At 45.0% G+C, this 23,318-nt stretch overlaps 1 protein-coding gene across 2 annotated transcripts in view; it reads left to right on the forward strand.

Moving 5' to 3' along the window:
- The window catches only part of ADCY9 (adenylate cyclase 9), an 83,557-nt gene that overhangs the window by 54,519 nt on the left and 5,720 nt on the right, over positions 1 to 23,318 (forward strand). For both annotated transcript variants that reach the window (XM_059862176.1, XM_059862175.1), the window contains 6 exons: positions 899 to 1,116; positions 5,535 to 5,637; positions 8,932 to 9,140; positions 15,197 to 15,356; positions 18,227 to 18,375; positions 21,246 to 21,287. In XM_059862176.1, coding sequence (XP_059718159.1) covers positions 899 to 1,116; positions 5,535 to 5,637; positions 8,932 to 9,140; positions 15,197 to 15,356; positions 18,227 to 18,375; positions 21,246 to 21,287 — 881 coding nt within the window. The remainder of the gene's footprint in view (positions 1 to 898; positions 1,117 to 5,534; positions 5,638 to 8,931; positions 9,141 to 15,196; positions 15,357 to 18,226; positions 18,376 to 21,245; positions 21,288 to 23,318) is intronic.

Consider the following 23,318-nt stretch of genomic DNA (forward strand, 5'->3'; position numbering starts at 1 on the left):
GGATAAATGCTACATGATAAGTGATAAGATATGGAGGGGGGGAGATGAACACTCAAATATGCCAAGTTTGCTCTATGTTTGCATTTGAAAATGATCCTGACTAACAGCAGTTCATTTTCATTCTAACCATACTTAGCTGTCTAATTCTTTTGGAATTGCTTCAGTACATATTGGTCTAGGTCAAACAAAATGTAAAAGAGGGAACTTCAGGTTCCACAAAAATAGAATTATTTTTGTTTAAAAATAATTTGTGCTCTCCAGTGACAGCAGAATTGGTGATAATGTGTACCTAAACCATGTTGCAAGCTGTTGTCAAAGTTAATACAAAGGCAAAAGAAAACCAGAAAAATAATTATGTCTAAGAGAAGGAAATGTAGTTTATTTGCAGGAGTTTTTGTTGTAGAATGAGATGTACAAAAGGGCTGATCCCACAGGTGGGGCAGAGGGGGAACCTCTGGGAAAGCAGCTGGCCTGTAGTGGTCAGGGGAAGGATCAGCAAGGGCTGGCAGAGTGAGCTGTCTCATGACCCAGGGAGAGTCAGCACAATTTAATGTGTATTTAAGAAGCTTTCTAGAAGAGTCTTAACCATAAATGAGTGAATGAAATTTGGGCTTGTGGTTGGTTGTCACTGAGTGTGTGAAAATGGGCTTTGTTTTCTGCTCCGTGTAGAGGTGGTTCATAGAAGGCACAAAGGTGGCCCCTGAGGGGGCACAGGGGAGGTGTGGGAGATGCAGGCACAGGAAATGGGGCTGGGCTCAGGGCAGGGCCAGCCTGGGCTCTGTGCCCAGGGCAGAGCTCAGGGTGCTGAGGGAAGAGCTCCTCTCAGTTTTTGTTCCTTGCACCTCTCCTGTCTGCTCTGCTGACATTCCCTGGGTGTGTTTTGCTCTCTGCTGTCCAGGCTCCAGGAGGACACAGCCCAAAGACCCAGAATGGACTTCTGAGTCCTCCCCAGGAGGAGAAGCTCAGCAACAGCCAAACCTCTCTGTATGAGATGCTGCAGGAGAAGGGGCGCTGGGGCGGGGTGAGCCTGGACCAGTCAGCTCTGCTCCCCCTGAGGTTCAAAAACATCAGGGAAAAGACAGATGCCCACTTTGTGGATGTGATCAAAGAAGACAGGTAAGGAGGATGGAGCTGTGCAGTGGAAAACCCTGTAAAGGTGAGAAAGCAGTACTGGGATCCCATATCTTTAGCATTGGTGTGCTTTTTGTCTGATTTCAGTAATTGTTGTCAACATATATAGTATTTTAAGTTTCCTGATTTTAGTCTTTATTCTGCTTAAACTACAGTAGAAACTTGATGTCAGAAACTTTCTGTTTAAAGTAAGTAAAACCAGTTTTTCATTGCTTCCAGGGTGAACAGTCCTCCTGTCAGTCCTCCTTCAGCTGAGTCTTTGAAGGGGAAATAGCTCTTTAAACACTTGTCATGAAGTTGAACTCCATTTTATAATCCTAAGTCCTCTTAACACATGTAGTGTGTACCTTCCTCTGCAGTTTAAGGTGTAACTTGAAATCTGAACCACAAACCTCACAATTTTTATAGTAAAAGAAGAATGTTTGCTAACACGTTACTAATGAAATCCTACTGGGCTTGGAAGCAGAATTAATAGAAGTGAATTCTCATGGACTTACTATCTACTTAGATATTGTAAAATGAGTTTCTCTCTCTGTTTCAAACAAAAAAGCTTATTTTGGGCAGAAGAAATATTCTTCAAAATTCAGAAGTGTGGGATTTTTATCAACACACAACCATATCTCCATTATGGCTGTGACTCGACTGGAGCAGTTAAACAGATAGCTGGAGTTTCTTATTATTTGTGGCTATTTTTATTTTTATTTCATTGCTTCCACTCAGACTGAGGGTATTTTATCTAATATCCTTGAAACTGTGTTCTCCTGTGGACTCAGCTGTTTGGAACGGGGATATCCTCACCTTTGCCCTCTCCAGTCTCTTACCTAGATTTTGTCAGTTTACCTTTCTCCTGTTGCCACTCGAGTCAAAATGTAGGTTTGTTACTGTTTTTCTCAGTGTGTGGTCTGTCATTAGTGGCTGAGAATGGAGGTTTAGCTGATATTTCCAAATATTAGAAAATAGGTGGATTGGGATTGTCCAGATGTTGGCAGAAATCAGCCAGAACAAATAGGAATATTTTTTAAAATGTAACCAGCACTCTGCAAACTGTAAGTTATAGAGGTAGCTTAATTTATGCAGCTGGTCTGCTGAAGATACCTCACTCAAGTTCTTGTGTTCTGGTGCTTTCCTCCTCCACTCCCAAAATGGGTATTTTTTTCTGATTTGGAAGAAGAAGTACCATGATTTGAGATCAGTCAAAGCCTGGCTTTTTTTGGTCCCAATTAAATATCATCATTACCATATTAAGTGGGCCATTTCTTGTTGCCAGGGAAACTTCTCTGCTGAGTTCAGTTCATGTAAACATAACTTTCCAAAAATAATCTTCTGATTAATTAGATCTATGCAAAATGCTTCAAGCCTACCAGTTTACACTGATTTTTTCAACATTTCTCAATGAGAAATTATATGGAATAAGCCATTTTAAAAATGTTCTTGGTCCCCTTCTGTAAAACATAATGTTGGTCTTAATGAATCCAGTATCTATGAGGATTTTTGAATGAGAATTTGAGGTGTCTCAAGGAGGGGACCAAACTTCCTTGTGGTCATTTTACAGGAATTCCTGTTTTCACTGAGTTCTGCTGTGTTGGTTTGATGCTGTTGCAAAGCCAAGTGATCTTCCCTGAGCACTGAGCAGTGATTTCCACTGCAGGGCACTTAGATTTAAATTCCTGGGAAGAGAAAATACTTAACCCAGATATGGTGATAAAGTGCATCCATTAATCCCACAGGCTTCCTGCAGAGCTGGGAAGGGTTAAACATGTCCTGGGGGGTTCAGGAGCCTGTGGACTGCATCAGGAAGCTGCCTGGGGCTAGCTGGGAGGAAATGCTGGGCCCTGGGGATATTGAGCTCAGCTGTGTGCCTGAGAGGTTTTTGTATGCCAAGATTTCACCTTGGAGCTGATACCTCGGCACAATTCCAATGTTCTTTAACAATAATATTAATAAAGACAGTATTAGTGTGGCATGTTTGTATTAGTACATTACAAAAGAGTCCTTTTATGAAAGTTACCAGTTCTTACAACTTGATTCTCTATATTTGACAAACAGTGAATACTTTCAGCTTGGAGTCTGGCTTTACTTCTATAAAAATCCTGTTCTTTGTTCATTGTAACCTGCAGATTATTGTGCTCTTTAAAAGAAAACTGTAGTGTAAGAGTTAGAATGTTTGAATTTAATTTCACTGGCGATATCCTCAAAGGATTCTTGCTTTGAGGATTTTTGTTTCCAACAAAAATTAGGTATTCCTTAGGTTATAAACCTTCTGAAGTACAAGAAGCAAGTACTGGTATGCTGATCAGGGCAGTACTCACAATGATCTCTTCGGACTTCCTGAGCAGAATCTCAGGAATGTCTGAAGCTCCCCAGAACTGGGTTCTGTGCAGACCTTCATCCCCTCCTTGGGGCAGTTTCTTGTTGAAATACTTTTTTTTTATTTTAAAATTTGTTGGTTTCTTTCATTTCCCACTTCCCAGTCTTGCTTGATCTGGGGAACACCCTGTGCTGGGAGGCAGAGGCCTCCTGGGAAACAGATTCTGTACTTGACTGTTTCATCAAGTGGGATCTTCCTTTTGGAGACAGAATGAGCTGACAGGGAGCTGAGAAGGCCTCAGGACTGCTGCCTTCACCCTGGCTCCATCGTGTTCCACCTTCTGTTTTGTGCTGCACTGTGGAGCTGGACTGATCCTCCTACACCCCTCACCAGCACAGCAGCACCATCACCACCTCCTGCAGGAAGAAAGGGGATTCAACAGTACTTAAAAAAAAACAACCCAAAAGCTTTCAAATTTTTTATTACAAGATGCTCTTAGAAATGTTTAAGAAAGGTGAGGAATGAAGACAAGAATGAAAGAAAGAGGGGTGACTCAAGTGAGAGTATCCTGATATTTTTAATGTATTGGCCAAGGCCAGAATGTTCAAAGGTTACCAAGTATTGGCCATATTCATGCTTAGACTCCTTTGTCTTCTCTAGCATCAGTCTAGGAATGTGTGTTTGGTTGATCTTGCATCTCAATTTAAAAAAATGCTTCCCACATGCCATCTTGTGCTGGGAGCTTCCAAGAAACCTCTTAGGCAAGAGTTCCATAAAAATAAACAGAAAATAACCCCAAAACCAAACCCCCTTAAAAAAAGAATTCAGGCACAGACAAGCTCTGTAGGATCTTTCTTTCAGCTTCTTCATCTGCTTGGAATTTGACCTCATGAGCATCTCTGGTTTTTGCTCAGAGGCACCAGCTTGGGAATTGCCCACTCTGCCTGTGGCTGTGGTGCTGCAGCTCCCAGGGTGGGAATAGCACTGGGAAGGAGCCTTAGGTTCAGAGAGATTTTAGAAACAATTCCCTGTAAATAACACATGGAATCAGCTGGTTGAAAATGAGAGGAGGTTCACAGGCAGGGAGGAGTGTCTTTGGAAGCTGCACAGAGCAGGGGGGACGGGCTGGCCCAGCCACAAGTGCCACAAGCAGCTGTGACCTTGCTCTGTGACCCTGGGCATGGAGCACTCAGTGCTCTCAAGTCCCTTCAGCTCCCTGGCACCTCCTCAGGGGACAAAAGACTGGCATCAAGTGCCATCAGGAAACTTCATTCATAAACCTCATACTGCTGATGCAAAACTCAGACAGCTTCTTAGTTTTCTTCCAGAGGATGGGGAATAAACCCAACTTCCAGTGATTGAAGCCTCTTTTATGTTGTTGTGGGATTTTTTCACCTTCTGTAGAAAAAATGAAGGTGGAGGAGGGCAAAAACACCTTCTGGTAGATGCTGCCTCTGGGTTCCTTAGCCCTGATGTCATTAGTTGTCACTGCCTTTGTTGATGGTGCTGGTCATTCCAAATCTCCCGTTGCAGAAGTAAATCTCAGCTCTCCATCTCTTCTCTGCAGCCTGGATCATTAAGGGAATATTCCCAGATGAGTTACTGAGTTATTTTAGTGTCTGAAATAACAAGAAGCTGCTGTTTTCTAAAATGGGCAATGGGTTTTTTTTCCCCCCATAACAATTTGTCACCTTTGTCATCCTTGGCTTGCTTTGAGCCATAGAATTCCACCCCAGACACAAATATCCCACAGCCACGTGTCTCCAGAGGCTGTGTGTCTGCAGCAGCAATTAACCTTTACTATTTGCTGGCTTATGTTACAATTATCTGTACTCATCAGTTGGATCTGCTAAATTTCTGGAAGGACTTGTTAGACTTTTCCTGGAAGTATAAAAGTTTGCTTTTTTGTGGAATATTTCCTTTCACTGGGCAAGTGATGTGGGTAAGAAGATACTTGGGTGATCAAAAAAGAAGAAAAACCACAGGAACTTCAAAGCCAAGTGCCAGCATCCCTAGAAACAGCAGCCACAGTCTGGGGGAGCCTGAAGGAGGTACAGCTGAACAAACTGATGTTGATTTTGTCTTCTCTCTTCAGCCTCATGAAAGATTACTTCTTTAAACCACCTATTAACAAGCTGAGCCTCAACTTCTTGGATCAGGATTTGGAGATGGCCTACAGGACGAGCTACCAGGAGGAGGTGTGTTTCTACTGCCATTGGTTTCTGTCTGTAATCTGTCTAAGCCACTGTCTGTCCTTGGGTTTTTAACACATTTTGTTGCAGTTGTTTCATGAGAAGGGTCATGAAATGTCAAATGTGATTTGCTGCTTGATAGTGCTGCCTCTGAAAAGAGTCTCCTTTCAGTTTATTGTAGAACTGTGGAATGGTTTGGGTTGGAAAGGACCATAAAGCTCATCCCATTCCAACCCTCTGCCTTGGGTAGGGGCACCTCCCACTGTCCCAGGTGCTCCAAGCCCTGCCCAGCCTGGCCTTGGGCACTGCCAGGAATCCAGGGGCAGCCCCAGCTGCTCTGGGAACCCTGTGCCAGGAAGCAATTCCTTCCCAATATCCCATCCAGCCCTGCCCTCTGGCAGTGGGAAGCCATTCTCCCTTGTCCTGTTACCCCAGGCCATCATCCAAAGTCCCTCTCCAGCTCTCCTGGAGCCCCTTTAGGCACTGGAAGAACTCTGTCCCTGGAGCCTTCTCTTCTCCAGGCTGAACACCCCCAGCATTCCAAGCCTGACATCAGAGCAGAGGAGTTCCAGCCCTTGGAGCATCTTTTGCCCTGAGTCTAGTCCAGTGTTTGGGCTGGAAATGTGAGGTACACTGATTTTCTTCATGTTCAGGGTAATGTTCCAAGTCTTTAGGGTGGCCAGAGAACCATGCTGGGATGCTAAAGGACCAATTGCTGCTTGTCTTCTCATCAAATATTCTAGCTTTGAGAATGGTAACTTGGAATTTGATTCTTGTTTAGTCACAGTTTCATGGTTATCCCTGTGGAATCCAAACCTGTGCTGAATTCAAATGTCCTAGTTCCATAAGTGTGCAGCTCAAAACACTGGAATTGTAAGGAGCAGTAAATTGTAAGGAACTTGGTGTTTTCTTCAGGATGCTGCACTGAGTCTAAAAACTCTTTAATTCCCTTGGGGCTAATAATATCACAGGCTTTCCACAGCACTGGATTTTCCTGCCTGACTGATAGGAACTGGCAAGATAGTTTAAGTTTACCTAAAGTGACACTAGGTGTCAGTTAGAACTGAGGCTGCATTTCCACCAGTAGCTGAAAAATTGCTGCCAGGAAAAGGCAATTGCTCTGCCCTCCTTGCTTCTCCTCCTCCCTGCTCCCTCTAATGCCTCTGGTGCTTCTCAGCCTTCCCCGCTGTGAGCAGTTCATTTACTGGCCTAGCATGAAATATTCATGGTTTGTTTTTCTGTTTGGGGCTCTTTCTCTTTCCATCTGGGGCTGTTTTGTGCTGGGTGGAAGCAGCAGCAGCTCTGGAGGGGTTGGCAAGTGCCCGAGGCAGCACGAGATAAGAGATAAGCGTCCGGCAGCAGGAAGGGGAGTGGGCCCTTCCCTTCCAGCAGCATGAGCTGCACAACTGCATCAGGATAAATTAGGGGTGGGTTTCTTTTCTTCCCAGAGTGTCCTGCATCTGAGGGCAGCAGGATTTCTGCTTCTGCTGTTTGTTGCTTTCAGTTCTGGGCATTGTTGTCACATTCTCCTTAGCAGTATTTGCTTGTTTTCCAATACTTCCAGGTGACCCCTCACTTAATTTACTGGATTTTAGCAAAGGAAAGCCCAGTTGTGTTGCAGTTCAGTCTCTTCACTTTGGTCAGGAGCTCCATGCTCATCCTGCAGCACTGTAATTTAGTGGTGTCTCTCTGCATAAAGTTCCTGTAGCAACAACAGGGAGAAACTTCCTGTGGGATGCAGCCTGCAGAATTTGCAAACTGTAAAGAAAATAGTAAATCAGGTAGTTTCCAGTGGAAAGATTGGAAAGAGAAGCAAAGCAGAGACAGTAAAGCATGTACAGTTGGATGTATTAATGTAGATACGTAGGAAATTCCTAGAAAGAGCAGAAATGTGGCCTGTGCATTTTGTTAGTGGCAAGCTAATAATTTGAAAATTATTACATAAACCTCCTTGAAAGTGGTAATTTTCACTCTCTAATAGTAACTCTGCAACACTGGGGCAAAAACCTGTTAAAGTTTTAATGTTAGCAGAGTTCTGGCTCAAAACAACAATGAAATTTTCTTTTGGAGAGTGAAAAGATTTGACAACAGTCCAGGTTCTCTCATGGCCTGACAGTCAATGCTGCTAAAAGTGACTTGCAGCACCCCTGAATTCACCTCTGAATCTACAGTGCCAGCTGCAGGCTCAGGTTGTGATCCCTCTCTGGAATCAGCTCTGCTTCCCAAGAGCCTCAATCTGTTCTCATTTGGAAATGAAGGCACTGCTTAGCACTGTTAGAGCATCTTTAAGGCTGTCCCTTGGGGACACAGTGCTGCTTCCCTTAATTCAATTGATGGGACTTCGTGTGGATGAACAGGATTCTGCCACCCCTTCATGTTAAAAGGTCATTTTGGCACTGAAGTGATGCTGGCTGGATTTGTTAGCTTGCAGAGAGGTACAAATGAGGAACAGCTTTGTTTCCCAGTATTGCTGAGGACAGGAAGTGCTCTGAGGAACAAAAGAAACTTCCAAATTAAACCAGAGTGCTCCAGCTGGGCACCTTCATGGTGACATTGATAACATAATTTCTGGTTTTCTTTGGAGCTTGCTTTCTAAACTTGGGCAGGTACAAACACTCCTGGGACTGGGCTCACCTTCATAAGCCAGCATGTGGAGCTCATGATCTGCTTTTCAGCAGGACTGGCCGTGGTGGCACAAAGCACAGCTGCACAAGCACTGGGCCAGGCCAGGATGGGATGGGAATGTGGGGTGAGGGCTTATGGAAGAGCAGGACTGGATGTCCTGGGCTCTGATCAATTTGGATTACACAGCTTTTAATCTGGTCTGAAAGGGAAATGTGAATTCTGCCACAGGAGTTGTGTCTGTGGAGTGGTGTGAGGAGGGTTTTTTTAAGGTTAAAAAGGCTATAGTAAAATCAGTGGTTATTTTAAATTAAAATAATAGAAGAAAATATCCCATAATTTATCTTCTACTTGTTATATTTATGTTTCTTTGCACAGAATAGTCAGTTTTCGTGTTGTTTTATTTCTATATCATAATAGTGTGTAAAAGTCACCCCAGGCCTGGGGGCTGTGCCACCAATACTTCTTCTCAACGTGGTCTGCTCAGAGAGCTGTGACACCATCAAACCACCTCTTCTGCTTCTTGTTTCCAACCACTGCTTATGCTGGGTTAATGAAGTGGCCAAAATTTCTTCATTCCTTTATTTGTTAGGAGCTGCTGTTCATCATCCGGTTGAATTCAACAAAACAACATTTATTCCTTTCCATCCCTTCCCTCAATCCCTGTGCTCCACACAGGTTATAAGGAATGCTCCAGTGAAGACATTTGCCAGTGCTACCTTCAGCTCTCTCCTGGACGTGTTCCTGTCCACCACAGTCTTCCTCATCCTCTCCATCACGTGTTTCCTGAAGCACGGCATGGTGGCGTCCCCGCCGCCGCCCGCCGCCGTCGCCGTGTTCGTCATCGCCATCCTGCTGGAAGTGCTGTCCCTTGTCGTCTCCATCAGGTAAAGAAAGTGTGACAAAGCCTGCAGAGGGCAGGGAGAGCTGCAGCGGTGCCTGGCTCAGGGACATTTAGTTTGACAGCATCCCAGGAGCTGGCTGGGATGGGCTGTAAGGCTTGAGGAGCAGAGGCGGTGCCGCCAAGGCTCGCGGCACAGCCTGTGCAGGGAGAGCTTGGCTGCAGGAATTGCAGCAGGACTGGGACTCTGAGAGACATCACACAGGGAAATGGAATCTGCAGCCCATCCCTGCCCCTCTCACTGTTCCTTGGGATGCCACATGTATGTCTTCTCTCCTCACAGGACCGTCAGAATCCAAACAGAAAACTTTGATCTCTCCTGCAAACAAACCCACCCAGAAAACTGCTCCTTTAAACTCCAAGATAAAAGTACAGAGTTCTGGGGTTAAAACTGACATCATGTGTCAGAGCTGCAAAGAGCAATCCTGCCCTCAAAGAAGGAAAGAAGAGAAATTGCTAAAGGCACATTGTGTCTGTCCAGAATTAATTTTTTTTTAAGTTTCATGGGTTAACACTGAGATAGTTCATGTTTTCTGTGTCTGACATATAACAGGAGTCCAGTGTTTCCCCAGAAGGGAAGGGGCACTGTTCTGTCTCTGCAGAAGGGGTGGCACTTGGCAGGGCTGTGCTCAGAGGTGCCAGCCCCACACCTGAGCCCTTGTCCTGCCCCTCAGCCTCTCCTGTGCCCTCAGCAGACTTGGCTGCAGGTGCCAGGCTTTTAACAGCAGCTCCTCTTCCCCATTTGTGCCCAGTCACCCCCAGTGCTGGGCTGTTCTGGGCTTCCAGGACACTGCTGTGGTGACTCCTCCATCCCCAGGGTTACTCAGAGCACTTTGTTCTGTGCAGCTCGTGCTCTCCGGGGTGTAACCTGTCATTAACCCAGGTGATCGACCTGTTAATGAGCTGATTGTTTGTCTGGACCTGTGGGAGCCAGTTCACTCTGCCCTCCTCATCCTGGTGTTCCCTGCACTTCCCTGACACGACAGCAGGATAAGGGTGGTGTGTGCAAATGGGTGTCCTCTCCTGGGGTTCTGCAGATCACTCAGGAATGTGTCGGTCCAAATGCTTTTGTAATCATGAGCTGGAAGCAATTTCTGCTGCTGTTTCAAAAGAAACAAAATATTGCAGTTTGCACTCTCATTTTGGCTTTGCAGGGTCGAGTTTAAAAGATAATTAATGCTTTGGTCACTGAAGGAATTTGTACTTCACTGGGCATATAAATGTGTGCAAGTGGATTTACATCAAAGCTGGCATGTGGAGTGGAGAGAAGCCATCTATGAAATGCTTTAAAGATAGCATTTCTTAGCAGGTGTGTTGGCTTGTTGCAATTTGAATAGTTTTTAGAAAATCTAGAAATTCAGAGAGTTAAAAGCTGTACTGGGAGATGGTTGAACTGGCAGAGTTGTCATTCTGAACTGTGGTAATTATTGGTGTGTCCTCTCTCTTGCATCAGAAATGCACTTTCCCCTTTTCAGAAGTTTCTTTACTCTGGTTTGGGTGGGGCAGAAGTTTAATTTCAGGCAGTTTTCAGGCAGCTCTTTCAGGTGATCTGGGTTTGGTAGCCATGAACTTGTTCATCTGGGAACAGCCCAATCACTACTTTCCAGAAGTGCTGTTTTCTGCTGTCCAGGTGTATTTGGAGAAAATTTGTGTTCACTTGCTTTACAGGTGAATTCTTACTTCATTTTAGTGTTTTTCAATTTGTTGTTTTCCCCACAGGACATTGCTTTTGCCTTATTTTGTACATTTATAAAAATTATTTCTATAATCTTAGAAATATTTATAGGTAGATACATAAGGTTTTATTGCAGTCCTGCTCTGTAATTTCTGGTTTATGGATTCCTTAAGGAGAAGGAAAATTGTTGTTTTCAGTCTGTTTAGTCAAGAGTTGGCAAAGTGGTTTTGTGTGTGAGTGGCTGTGCAGGGGTTTGGCCTCACTGCAGCTCTGTGCTGTCACCCTGACCTGTGATCTCCAGACCCTTCAAATTGTCCTGGTTCCCTTGGGAACCAGCAATGGCTGGATGGGGCAGGTGACCACTGCCTTTCCCTGTCCTCTCCTTCAAACCAGCAGGGATGTTTTGAATTTATGTTGTGCATTTGCTTTATAGTGAATACCTGAAGTTCACTTCTGGGCCACCCCAGTGCCCATAACCCGAGGCACACACTCTGTGCAGTTCCTTTGGGCAGGGAGGTGAAAATCATCTTTTTCCTCTTCAAGTCCTCTTCCAAGTGTGGACTGCTCCCTCTGACCACTCATTATGCACAGAAACAGTGCAGAACTTCCTGTGCAGAAATGTCATCCCAAATGACAATCACAGAATACCACCGAGGTATCTTTGGGGAGGAGACTGCACTACAATGCTGGGCACAATCCCAGAATTTCAGGAAAAGGGATTATTTTAAGACCAGAAAATTCTTGCCTGAGTTTCACATTGTATTTTCATTATCATGATGCTAAACACCCTGCCTTTAAATCAGCTAAATTGTAATTAAGTCCAGGGCTCAGCCTAGCAAGGGCTCCCCTGGCTCAGCCCAGCTGTGGGAGGGAAGAGGAGAGCACAGCACTGTCACAGCCTGGGCAGTGAGAAACGCCTTAAAACTCGAGTTCTGCAGCAGCAGAAGTCCTCGTGGAGCAAAGCCTACGAGGGAGAAGGATGTTTTGATTCCTCTGAAGTGTCTGATAATAAATTATTGGAGTACCTATAGATGAGCATCCCACTGTTAGCACAAGAGCCACTTGAAAATTAATTGTATAAAGCTGCACGCAAAAATTGGTGCTTCATTTGTGAGCACGTGGAAGATGTCATCTCCTCTGTGAATGTTCTCTGAAGAATGTCCTTCTGCCCACTTGAAATGGAGCTACTTTGACGAGCTCAGCTGAAGTGTAAGAGATCCTAAAGTTCTGGTATTTAAAAAAAAAAACAAACCCGTTGTGATTGAATGTACAACGATGTGTGAGATTCCACTTGGAGTCTGAGAAGTGGCTCTGCAGGAAGAGGGGTTAGAGATTCTGCCCAACAGCTGCCCAATATTTAGTGTAAATAGAGAAGTTTTGTTCACTAGATAATTTTGACATGTTGCCCTCGAGTAAAACTGCTTATAAATAAGTTTATTTACAAGAAATGTGTTGCTTTTGATAGCGTGCTTCAGGGAAGGGTTGAGGGCAGAAGAGTGGGTGTTTAGACCTGTTCGAGAGAGTGAGAGGTGGGAGCACTTTCAGTTGATTCATGAATTAAAAGAACCTTTCTAGACAGCAAAAAAGAATCCTCTGGATAAAGAAAGCAAGTGCAGTCCAGCAGTAGAAAGGAGACTGTGCTGTTATGTGACCAAAGAACTGCCCTTTTCCTGGTGCTTCACCTTCCCAGCCTTGCTGAGGTGCCACCCCCTGTCTCTCCTCAGCCAAGACCTGTGGCCAGCATTGGATCTTCCTAAATTCCTCATGACCAGGAGCAGAAATTGCTTTCTGCCCCTCGAGCCTAATGAAGCAGATCTGTTAACAGGACTGATACAGAGTATTGGTGCTGAGGAAAACAATGCAGTCTGTTTGCCTTTATTTATTTCTAACATCTGGTATTTAATATCCCACCAAATTGCTGCTATGCCAAAAGCTTTTGATTTGAACTCTGGGAATTGATTTTAAACTGCCAGTAAATACAAAAATGATGGTAACAGTCTGCATTAGCCATTAATCATTTATGTCAAAGTTACTAATTTGAACTGCAGCTTGTGTAAACAGCTCAGATGCTTTAGCATTTAAGCCCTGTTGAGCTGCCCACTGACACTGCATTATTTACTGATACTGCCCTGTAGCCATTAAATCTGTCTGCAGCTCTCACTGCTGTCTGGATTTAATGCACTCCTGACTTCCTGTGCTGGGAGCATTGGGCTGGATTCACTGCTAGGGAGGAGAATTCTGTGTGTAATTCCAGAGTGCAGAACCCCACACTAAATCCCATCCAAAAAAAATCAGTCCAAGAAGGTAAAGATTAGCAGGAGAAAGGTGGCATTGCCCTGGAATTTGCACCTGCCTAAATAAAGCAGTGTCCTCCTGGCAGGATTAACCCCTCAGCTTCACCCCTGGATTTGTTGCTATAGTTCCCACAGGAATTTGTCCTGGCATGGAGGCTTGGCAGGAAGGGAGATGCAACCCTTGGAGTCCCTGGTGTGTGGGCTGGGGTGAGAGACACGAGCTGGGCGTGTGCCACAGGGCTGTGCCAGCCAGCATGGGAGCGTGGGCACAGGTGGCACCAGGCTGCCTTCCCAGGGAGCCCTGGGCTGGCATCCCTTCCCCTTCCCCTTGCCGTGCTCTCAGCTCAGCCCATCGGCTGCTGCAGAACGGGGCTTGATTTCAGAGCTGGGAAGTTGGGTGGTGATTTCAGACACTCAGTGCTGGACAATGGGGCTGCCCCTGGGCACAGGGACAGTTCTGACAGTCTGTAACCCTTCAGAAACCCCAGTTCTTACTCTAGAGAGCCTTTTAAAATCTTTTCTATCCAGTTTTGAAATTTCAGTGCTTTGCTGGAAATTCTGTTTTCCATTACAATACAGTTAGAATTTTTGGTGTGAGTGGAAGTCCATTAAACTGGGAACTGGCAAATCTGTGAGCACCCTCTCATGGGCTCCCGATGAATTACAGTGTATTCCATCCTCCCAAATTCCCCTTTTCCCATGAATTTAAGTATAATTTAGAGATTTTAACACATGCAATTAGAGAAGAGTTCTTTATGCTTCACAAAATACTTGTGGTTGCAAGTCACAGAATTCCAGACCGGAGCATTAAAATCTCATTCAGAGACAATTTATATTTAAAGGTGTGGAATGAGTGTCAAACTGGCCTAAAGAAATTTAAATTCAGCTTGGTTTGTGTCAGGCTTTTATCCCATATAAAACCTGGTATTTCAGACAACAGGGTTAAAGATGAGTGAATATCTTTTCTCTTTTTAGAGCTATAGGTGACCTGGGGTAATTTATGTGACTTTGGAGACTGGGAATTTCATATTTAGTGGGTGGGTTTCAGGGGTTTTTTTCAGCTGTGAGCATCTCTGTCCATACAAAAGGTGTGATTCTGTATTGTTTGGGCTCTGTAGTCCAGAATCACCTGCTCAGCCTGAGTCTGATAACTCCACACATACCATTAATGGCTCTGGATGCACCTAACTGTGCTCCACCACCTTTTTACAGCTTCTTAAAAATAATTAGGCACTTGAACAGCAGTTGCAGTTTTTCTCAAGTGACTAATGTTGAGCTTTGAGAAGAAGTTATCCCAAAGATTTATTTCTGTGGATAAATACTAGTTTTCTATGCAATGCCCTTGAGCATTGAGCATCCTTTTCCCTTCCCTTATTCATTTTAGCAATTAGAGTTGCTCTCATTTGAGAAGCATCTCCGGTAAGCTGCTCTCCAGAGCTCTTCCAGTTGGCTCCTTCAGCTCCTCGCGGGTTGGGGCCGCGGTTTTCTCGGCAGCTCCGGGCGAGAGCGGCTCCTTCCCGCGGGGCTGCCGGGACCCAGCGGGGCGGTGCCAGCTGGGCTCGGCTCCCCCGCCTCGGCTCCTGCCAGCTCGCAGCCCACGCTCCCCTTCCCCTTCCCTAATGACAGGGAACGCAGCCTGCCTGCAGACTGGCTGGTTCCAACTGGGAGAACTGGTTTGGGTTGCAGTGTGATGGGTGCTGGGGCTGCCCTGCTCCTCAAACGTTCCTGGTGTTATTTTCAGTAGCTTTAACTTGTGAAAGTTTCCCCTCTCCCTGCCTGCTTTATTTATGAATGGAGAGGAGTCTTCCCTCTGTTTAAGCTTCCAAGGAAGTAAAGTTTGGCTTTCAATTTGCTTTCTCAAAGCCACAGTGCCGAGGCTCTCCCTCCCTTTGCTGCCCCTCCTCACCGGAGCCAGGCTGGATTGTTCCCCGGAGCCAACAGCAGGTGCTGTGGCACCTTGGTTGCTCACAGAGCCTAAGTGATGGATTTGAAGGTGTATTATTACAGGTAAATGAGGGCTACAGGGATATGTGCTGCCAGTAATGCCTGGACCCCTGCTTTCCTGTGTTCCAGGATGGCTTTCTTCCTGGAGGAGGTGATGACTTGCACCAAGCGTCTCCTGGAGCTGATTTCTGGCTGGCTGCCTCGACACTTCTTCGGTGCAATCCTGGTTTCTCTCCCAGCTCTTGCAGTTTTTTCTCACTTCACCTCTGATTTTGAAACAAATATACATGTAAGTTGTTGAACTCCATTCCCTAAAGTGACTGTTTGCAGCTACCAAAGCTTTGTTGCTTGCCTGCCTTCCTCCACCTCCCTCCTGCTTTACATCTGTTTGATAGAGATCCCTTGGAGGGATGGGGCTTTGTGGATGATGGAATTCTTAGTCTGTTGTGTAAACACAGCCATGGTGAAAACTCTCTGACAAAGGGGTAGAGGATACCTAGAAATTCCTGCTGCTTGCATAACTTTTTCCTCTTAAACCAAGCACTTCTGCAGGATTTTTTTTTTTTTTTTTTTTTTTTGAGATAATGCAAGTGGTTTATCTCAGGATTATTGTCCTGGGCTGGATTTGGAGTTTGGAGTCAGAGAAGCTGTATCAGTGAACTTCAACAGTGGGAACAGGATTAGTGGGGGTTGTTTTGGCTTTGCAGAGTGAGATGAGAGAATTCAAAGGAGAGAGCACTTGGTACCTGGAAGTGGCCATTGCAGGGGCTGTGGGAATGGTTAAAGGAATGCAGTAACTGCCTTCTGAAAAGGAATGGAAAGAAATTGGCATATTTAACCCAGACTCAGAGATCCGTAGGGAATTTGGTGTCTCTGTTATTAAAAGCACTCAGAAGGGGAGAACAAGGGGTTAACATTCATAGAATCAGAATGGTTTGGGTTGGAAGGCACCTCTTGTTCCAGGCATGGGCAGCAGTGAGGAGAGGGGAGAACAGTTTAATTTAAAAGCCAACTGTAGCATAAAATCAAGGCTTAAAAACTGTGAACAAAATGGCCTCAAGCTGGAGATGAAAGATTGTTTCTCTGCAGGTTTCTCTGAGGCAGCACAGTGTGCAATCCTTCCATTCCAGGATCTTCAGGGAACTCTGTTTCACAAAGCTTTGCTATTTCAGGGCCCTGGGTGTAGGTAATGACCAGATCCTCTTCACTCTTCCTATCACAGCTTATTCCTGGGTACTGGGGGCTGTTTGTTCCATGGGAACATGTGACCACACATTTTTTGGTCCTTGCTGATTTAAACACAAATCCCGTGGTTGTCACAGTCACAGCAGGGTGGGGTTGTCATTCTGTTCCATCCCATGCTTAAGATCATTCTGCAGCTTCTACCTTTTGGAGCTTTAGGGAGGAAATTTTAAGCTGTAAATTGATTTGTTTGTTCATTCAGTCTAATGATGGTCTTTCCCCTCCATGATTACCAGTAAACTAACCACAGGAATGTTTTCCTCATGGGAAGGGAGCTGAAAACCTTCAAATCTCTCAAATCTGTCCAGTGATTTTGATACCATCCCATTCATCACCATCCTTGATCATCTCTCCAGATGTTTCAGGGAATATCAGAACCACTTCATGAGTGTGTTCTCAATACAGGTCAGGTTGAGTCAAAACACTTCAGGCAGCAGCAGTAAAATGGTGATTTTCATCACCAAACTGAGAATGAACTTTGCTTTCTTTCCTCTTGCAGGTGCTCCAGAGTCATGGGGCTGTTGGCTCACTCTCCAAGAGATGTCCCAGCTCTGCTTGTGCTCAGTGTTTCCACACTCATGGAGCTCTAGGAAATGGAGTCAATCTATAGAGGGTCAGGTAAGTGTCCTCCTTTACTATGACATGGTTTTGCAAAGTTTTTTTTTATTCATAGCATTTTATACCCTCCCTGGATATAAAATAATTATAAAATGAAAATTAACAAAAACAGCCATGAAAAAAAAAAAAAAACTTTCCAAAGCCATGCATCCATAGTAAATTCCAGCACATCCTGACCCTCTATAGGCTGGCTTCAGGCTGGGGCATCACTTGGAGTGAGAACCAGTGCTCTGCCACTTTAGGAGACCTGAAATGGGGGAAAAAAATAAGTTTAAGTTATGGGTTTTTTATGGACACTTCTGAAATTCCTTTTATCCTTTTATAAGTAATTTTAAAAACCAGCAATTGTTGTTTGTGGTTTACAAATGGTGAATTATGTAAGGATTTTTCCCATACACTGTGTCTGCTCTCAATCACATGCTTGTTATGGCACAGGACTGCCAGGCTGCAGAGTCTGCACTTCAGCTGCACAGGACACCTAAAGGGAGAGAGAAAGGGAGAGAATGATCATTTCATGCTGTAAAACACAGCATAAAGCTAGACCAGAACTCCTTAATCCAAGTGTGGAGTCTCTGGTTTAGCTTGGATGGTCATGAATATTCTTGGGAAACCAAAATTGGCACATCATGGGCACACTTGAGAGTTTTGAGCACTGTGAGGTTGTACTGGGGGAATGAAGGTGCTCTGGGCAGTGCATCTGTCCTGCTCTGCCTCTCCTTGATCCAGCCAGCTGTGGAGAGGCAGAGGGGTTTTGAGATGAGGCACTGGGGACAGAAGATGTGAGCTTGTCCTTTGGCAGTGACTGAAGCTGCCTTTTGTTACTGAGGCTGATCCTTCCTTCCCTGGACTCAGCTGTTACAGGGCACTGTGGGAGCTTCTCTGAGGATGTTTCTAGAAGCAGGCAGGTGGGTGAAATTGCACTCTGCATTTCCAATGCAATGGAATTTCGATGTTCAGATGAAAGCAGGCAGGATCTAACCCCAGCAGTGGAGAGGAGGTTACCATGAATTTTCACCTTCTTTTTTTTCCTTTTTATGAACAAGAAGAGGCACTGAGCTTTTGACCAAGGTAAGCTGGAGGCTCTGGACATCACTGAAATAACGAGGGTGTGATAAAAACCTCCATCCAGGGAAAGCAGTGACAAACCACCAGTGCTAAAGGTTTTCTTGCTGCTGGAGGGAAGATCTCCATCTTCACGTGGGATCACTTCCCGTGCCCATCATCCAGGAGGAACTGTCCAGCCTGGCTGTGTGGCAGGGCCCTGGGCAGCTGTTAACCCCCTCTCTCTCTCTGTTGCAGTACACCATGTTCATGTGTTGTGCCATTCTCATCACCATTGTGCAGTACTGTAACTTCTGCCAGCTCAGCTCCTGGATGAGATCCCTGCTGGCAACTGTGGTGGGAGCAGTGCTGCTCATCCTGCTCTACGTCTCCTTGTGCCCCTCCAGGTGAGCCTCACTCGTGGCTGCAGGGGAGTTCAGCTGGGCTCCTCCCAGGGAAACAAGGGGCTGGTGCACAGGATTTTCTGCCATGACTTTCTCCAGCATCTCAACCTTAATGATTGTAATTCTTCATCTTTTATTTGTTTTTTTGAAGGATTTCAGGGGGCCCTCTTCTGTGTGACGCTCTGTGCTTCCTGATGTGTTTCTAGGACACAGTTACAGACCCACTCAATTGCCCTTCACCATTAGTTTGAAAATCTGTTTTATTAAAGAATTTCCCAGGTATTTGGTGGTGCCAGAGAGCCCAGCTGCTCCCCAACACCCCTCTGGATTTATTTTTGCCCTTAGGAACCACATTTTCTTCTTCCACCTCCTTCCTCAATGCATTTTCCAGTGTGGAAGGCAGGTGCTTAGGTTTAATGGGATCTAATAGCCAGTTCCATTCTCAGTTTCCTGCCTTTTCAGAGGACTCTGCAGAACATGAGGAATCAAGCTAATGCAGTTTCTGTGCAATAACCTTAAATTTTTCCAGTTTTCCTCTGATAAATGATTTTCTACAAGGAGAATTTGTTTGCAGTATTCTCCTGCTGTTTTCTTGCCAAGAGAGTCAAGGGAGCCCTTCCAGACTTCTACTCCTATTGGCAAAATTTTGTAATCAATTTGCACTTCTCAGTGGCTTAAGACCCTCCCTTGGGATGGACTTAGCAAGGTCTTCTCCTCAGTCAGTCAGTTCCTCTCCTTCAGAGACCTGCTGAATCATAAGGTGAAAAACATGGAAAAAAAAACCCCAAACAAACAAAAAAGAGTTTGCAGATACATATTTTAGTGAGTATTTAGCTTTAATTGCCTCTTTAAGTGTCTTCAGTGGTCTCTTTTAATCTTGATCAAATTTATATTTTAAAAAAAGGTAGAATAAAAGTCACCTCTTACACCTGTTCACATCTGTGATTTGAGATGGCTGTAAGGGCTGAAGGGAGAAAGTCCTGGGAAAAAAATACCCTGGAGCTGGAGTCAGTTGACACATGATTTCTAAATCACATTGACTACAGAAAAATCCCTTTCTGGTCTGTCTGCAGAGGACTTGGACAAGGAGGGCAGGGGAGTTCTCTCCAGCTGCAGTGCAGGGAAGCAGTGTTTGGTTCTGAAGCCTCCCTGGTCTCCTCATGGGTTTGTCCCATTGGGTTCAGGATCCCAGTGATCCCAGTGATCCCCCATCTGTCCCCAGCACTGAGTGGCTCTCTCCCAGTCACAAAGATTTCTCCTTGTGGTTTTTCCCTTCGTAGCACTGGTGCTTTCAGTGGCCAGCTACAGCTTCACTGAGAGTCAGGGAATCACAGAACCCTTGAGTTTGGGAAAACCCTCTGAGGCCATCGAGTGCAGCTGTTCCAAGGCCACACTGACCCATGTCCCCAAGTGCCACATCCACAGGACTTTTAAATCCCCCGGGGTGGGGACTCCACTGCCCTGGGCAGCTGTGCCAGGGCTTTTGCTTAAGACATTTTTTCCCCTGATATCCATCCAGACCTCCCCTGGCACAACTTGAGACTGTTTCCTCTTGTGCTGTCACTTGTTCCTCGGGAGCAGAGCCCAACCCCCCTGGCTCCAAACTCAGCCCAGGTTTGGTTTTCCAGGGGAATTAGTGGAGAGCAGACCCTCGATGCCATTTCTTGGTTCCCTGCTTGCTCTTCCCTGCTTCCCCCAGCAGGAGTTGCTGAGCTCCTGGGGGCTCCTGGCAGAGCCTGGGAAAGGGGCCGTGGGTACCCTCCTGGACAAGCTCTGTGTTGAGACTTTGTGCAGAGAGAAGGACACACAGCTGGGGGTTTTCCCTGCATTTCGGCTTTATTAAGGGACTGGGAATGGCTCTTCCAAAGGGGAGAGGTGGAGACCTTGCTGTTGTGTCAGGTCACAGCATCAGCTCCTGCTGAGTGCTAAAGGGGCTCTGTGAATGTTTAGAAACCCCATTCTCTTAATAAATGTTACTAATGGTGGTGTATTTCCACCTGTGGTGTGAGCAGCAGTGACCATTAATGGGCAAGGTTCAGAAATCATGGAATATGTTGTTATTTCATCCCTCAAAAAGAAATATTTCAAATAATAGAGCTGTTCAACTGCAGGTCTGAAAAGGTGATTGATAGAATTAATCCTGAACAAAAGTCACGCAGGTTTAGTCAGTGAAACCCGTTGCTTCAGTTTGTTAATAATCATCTTTTTGTTTGTCTCTTACCATGATTCTGATAAGATTTTTGTCCTGGTGGCAGTTGCAGCCCTGTCTGCACCACAGGCAGATCCATTCTGCACTTTTACTTCCTTTCCCAGTTGTAACTAATCCTGAGAGTTTGATACTCTCTTGCTACTTGATTGCGGTAGGAAAATTGTAATACAAGTAAATAAGTGCTTGAATTACTTATTTTCTCTAATGGCATCTTAAAAAATAGGTTCTGTGTTAGGGTTTTGGGGATTTGGGAGGTTTTTTGGGTTTGGGTGGTTTGGTTGGTTTTTTTTGCTTGTTTTGTTGGTTTTGGTTTGGGGTTTTTTTGTTTTAGTTTTTGTTTGGAGATGTTGGGGTTTGTTTTCTTAGTGTTTTATTTTTAAAATATTTGTGCTGTGTGCTCACATAAGATGAAGGTGTGGAGTCTTAGAGCTCTGGGATTGCTTTTCCCTATTTCCAGGTAAGATGAGATTGTTTCACAATTACTTGTTCCAGGCATCACAAAGTTCCAATTTCCCTTTACAGGGATTTGCAGCTCTGGCTGGTTCCCTCTCCCAAGCAGATAAGTCATGTTCAGACAAAGTTTGTGTGCAGTTCTTGGTCTGTGCAATAGGGAAATTGTTTGTTTATTGCTTTCCCTCTGAAATCAGTGCTTTTTTCATTGCAGCTCCATGGAAGCTCCTCATCTAGATTTGGCACAGAACTTTAGGTAAGCTTTATATAAAATTACCATCTTTATATTTAGGGATAGAAACATTTTCAGTGAATTAGATGTAGTAAAACTTTGCATCCCAGTAATAACTTGGGAATTCAACAAATTGGTTCAGCAACTTGTGTTTAAGCTCCTCCTGTAATTTCCTTTACAGATTACTTGGGTATGACCAAAACTCATCAGGGCTGGTGCTGCAGTCACAGAGTTGTGTAATGATATTTTCTCCTTAAATTGGATTTCTAGGAAATAGAACTATGGAGGAACTATTTCAAACAGCATCTGTTTTTCCAGTAGCAGCAGATTTTAGAGCATTATCTGTCCCCCACGTGTCTATTTGATTTCCTTGGCTGATTTGCACCATTCAGAGGCAGTGGGAGTTGGATGCTCTCACAGCTGGGCAGGTGAGGATTCCCGGGGTACAGGAGCTTCCTGTGGAAAAGCTGGATGTGCAGCCAGCTGCCTTCCCAGGATGGGATGGGACAGCCTGGGCCTGGCTGTCACCTTGCTCGGGCAGGGCAGGGCAGGGAGTCATAAAACTGAGAGCAAAGGAAATTTTAGCCTGGAGCCTTTCAAAGCAAACAAAAATCCCTTCCTGGGTAATCAATGGCCCCTTAAAATAAGTGTGTTAAAGATTCACTCTGGTGATTTCAGTGTTGAGTTTCTCATGGGTTTATTGCAAGTTTTTGCAATACCATTAGAAGAGTTTTACTGGCCTCTGGTATTAGACAAGTCTGGCTCTGCTCATTGCACATTTGGGGACATTTTTTGGGCCACAGACTGAACTGTGGGTGTGTGATTTGGTAAAAGGGGTTTTCAGGAGCATGTTGCTTGTCCTGGGAGGATGTGTCAAAACAAAATTCCTTTCTAATAACTCTCATCTCCACTAATGCTGTGGTAGTTTAGAGAACACATGGGGTTTAGTACAGAGGGGTGAGAACAGGGTTACTTTGGGTATTTCTTCACCAAGGGCTCAGCACTTACTGCAGTGTTGGGGTTTGGGGGGCTCTGGCTTCTCTTACAGGGGTTTTCCTTTTTCCTGGTTTTGGTTAATGAAAGTTCTTCTTTGTAACAGAATTCCAGTTCATTGAATCCAGAATGGAAATTTAAAGCCAAAAGAATAGAGGGGCTTTTTATTTTTTTGGTAAACATCAGTGTGCTGATCACTCCTGTAGTGTCTTAGGATCAGCCTCAGTTTGGATCCTTGTTTTTTGTTTGTGAAGCTTTTGTGCTCCTCAGAATTACAAACCTCTTCCCCAGCAGGCTCCTGGCCAGCTGCTAATCACTGATCAATAATTCATCCTGCCTTAAATCTTTGACAGCTGGCTCTTCCCCTCAGTGACAGAAATCTGTGAAAAGATCCCCTGTCAAGCACTGTTTTCCTGCAGATATTTTTCTTCCATAAATGTGTAACTTCTCACTGATGCCAGGGGAAGGTGAGAGTTGCTGAGGACCAAACCAAGGAGGTGTCTCTGATGAGCAGCTGTGGGTGAGGCTTTCCCTCCTTTGCAAGGCTTGGCTTGTGATCTAAAGGCCAAGTCAGGCAGTGACCAACATATGTCACCTGTTAAACGTTCCTAAACTTCATTTTTCACTTTTTATTAGGATGTTATCTGTGCTCCTTCAGCTGAGGAAGAGACCCATGTGCTAGTTCTGCTCAGCACTGCTCAGTCCAGCTCCCCTGGCCTGACCCTGCCCAAACCTGGACAGTAGCAAACACTGGAAGTTGAAAGAGAGAACTGGGAGTTAATCCTGTTCTGTTTCTGCCATTAAACAGAATTTGGCTTCTTTCTTCAGGGCTCTTCTGCTGTATATTTTTGAATACCACATTTCTAGAGTACAGAATTTCCCCTTTTTTCTGGTAATGGGCTAACAAAAGGTGAAACTCTCTTAGCCCAACACAATGTTTTGCTGCAGCTTTCTGCCAGAATTACATAAATCAGGTTCCTTGCTTTCCCCACTCAGCACTCAAGTTTTCCCATGTTCTGAGGGCTAGACAAGGTTGTGTGTTGTCTGTAATGAGGTTGTTCC

The sequence above is a fragment of the Haemorhous mexicanus genome, chromosome 17, assembly GCF_027477595.1.
Source record: "Haemorhous mexicanus isolate bHaeMex1 chromosome 17, bHaeMex1.pri, whole genome shotgun sequence".
NCBI classification, from domain to species: domain Eukaryota; kingdom Metazoa; phylum Chordata; class Aves; order Passeriformes; family Fringillidae; genus Haemorhous; species Haemorhous mexicanus.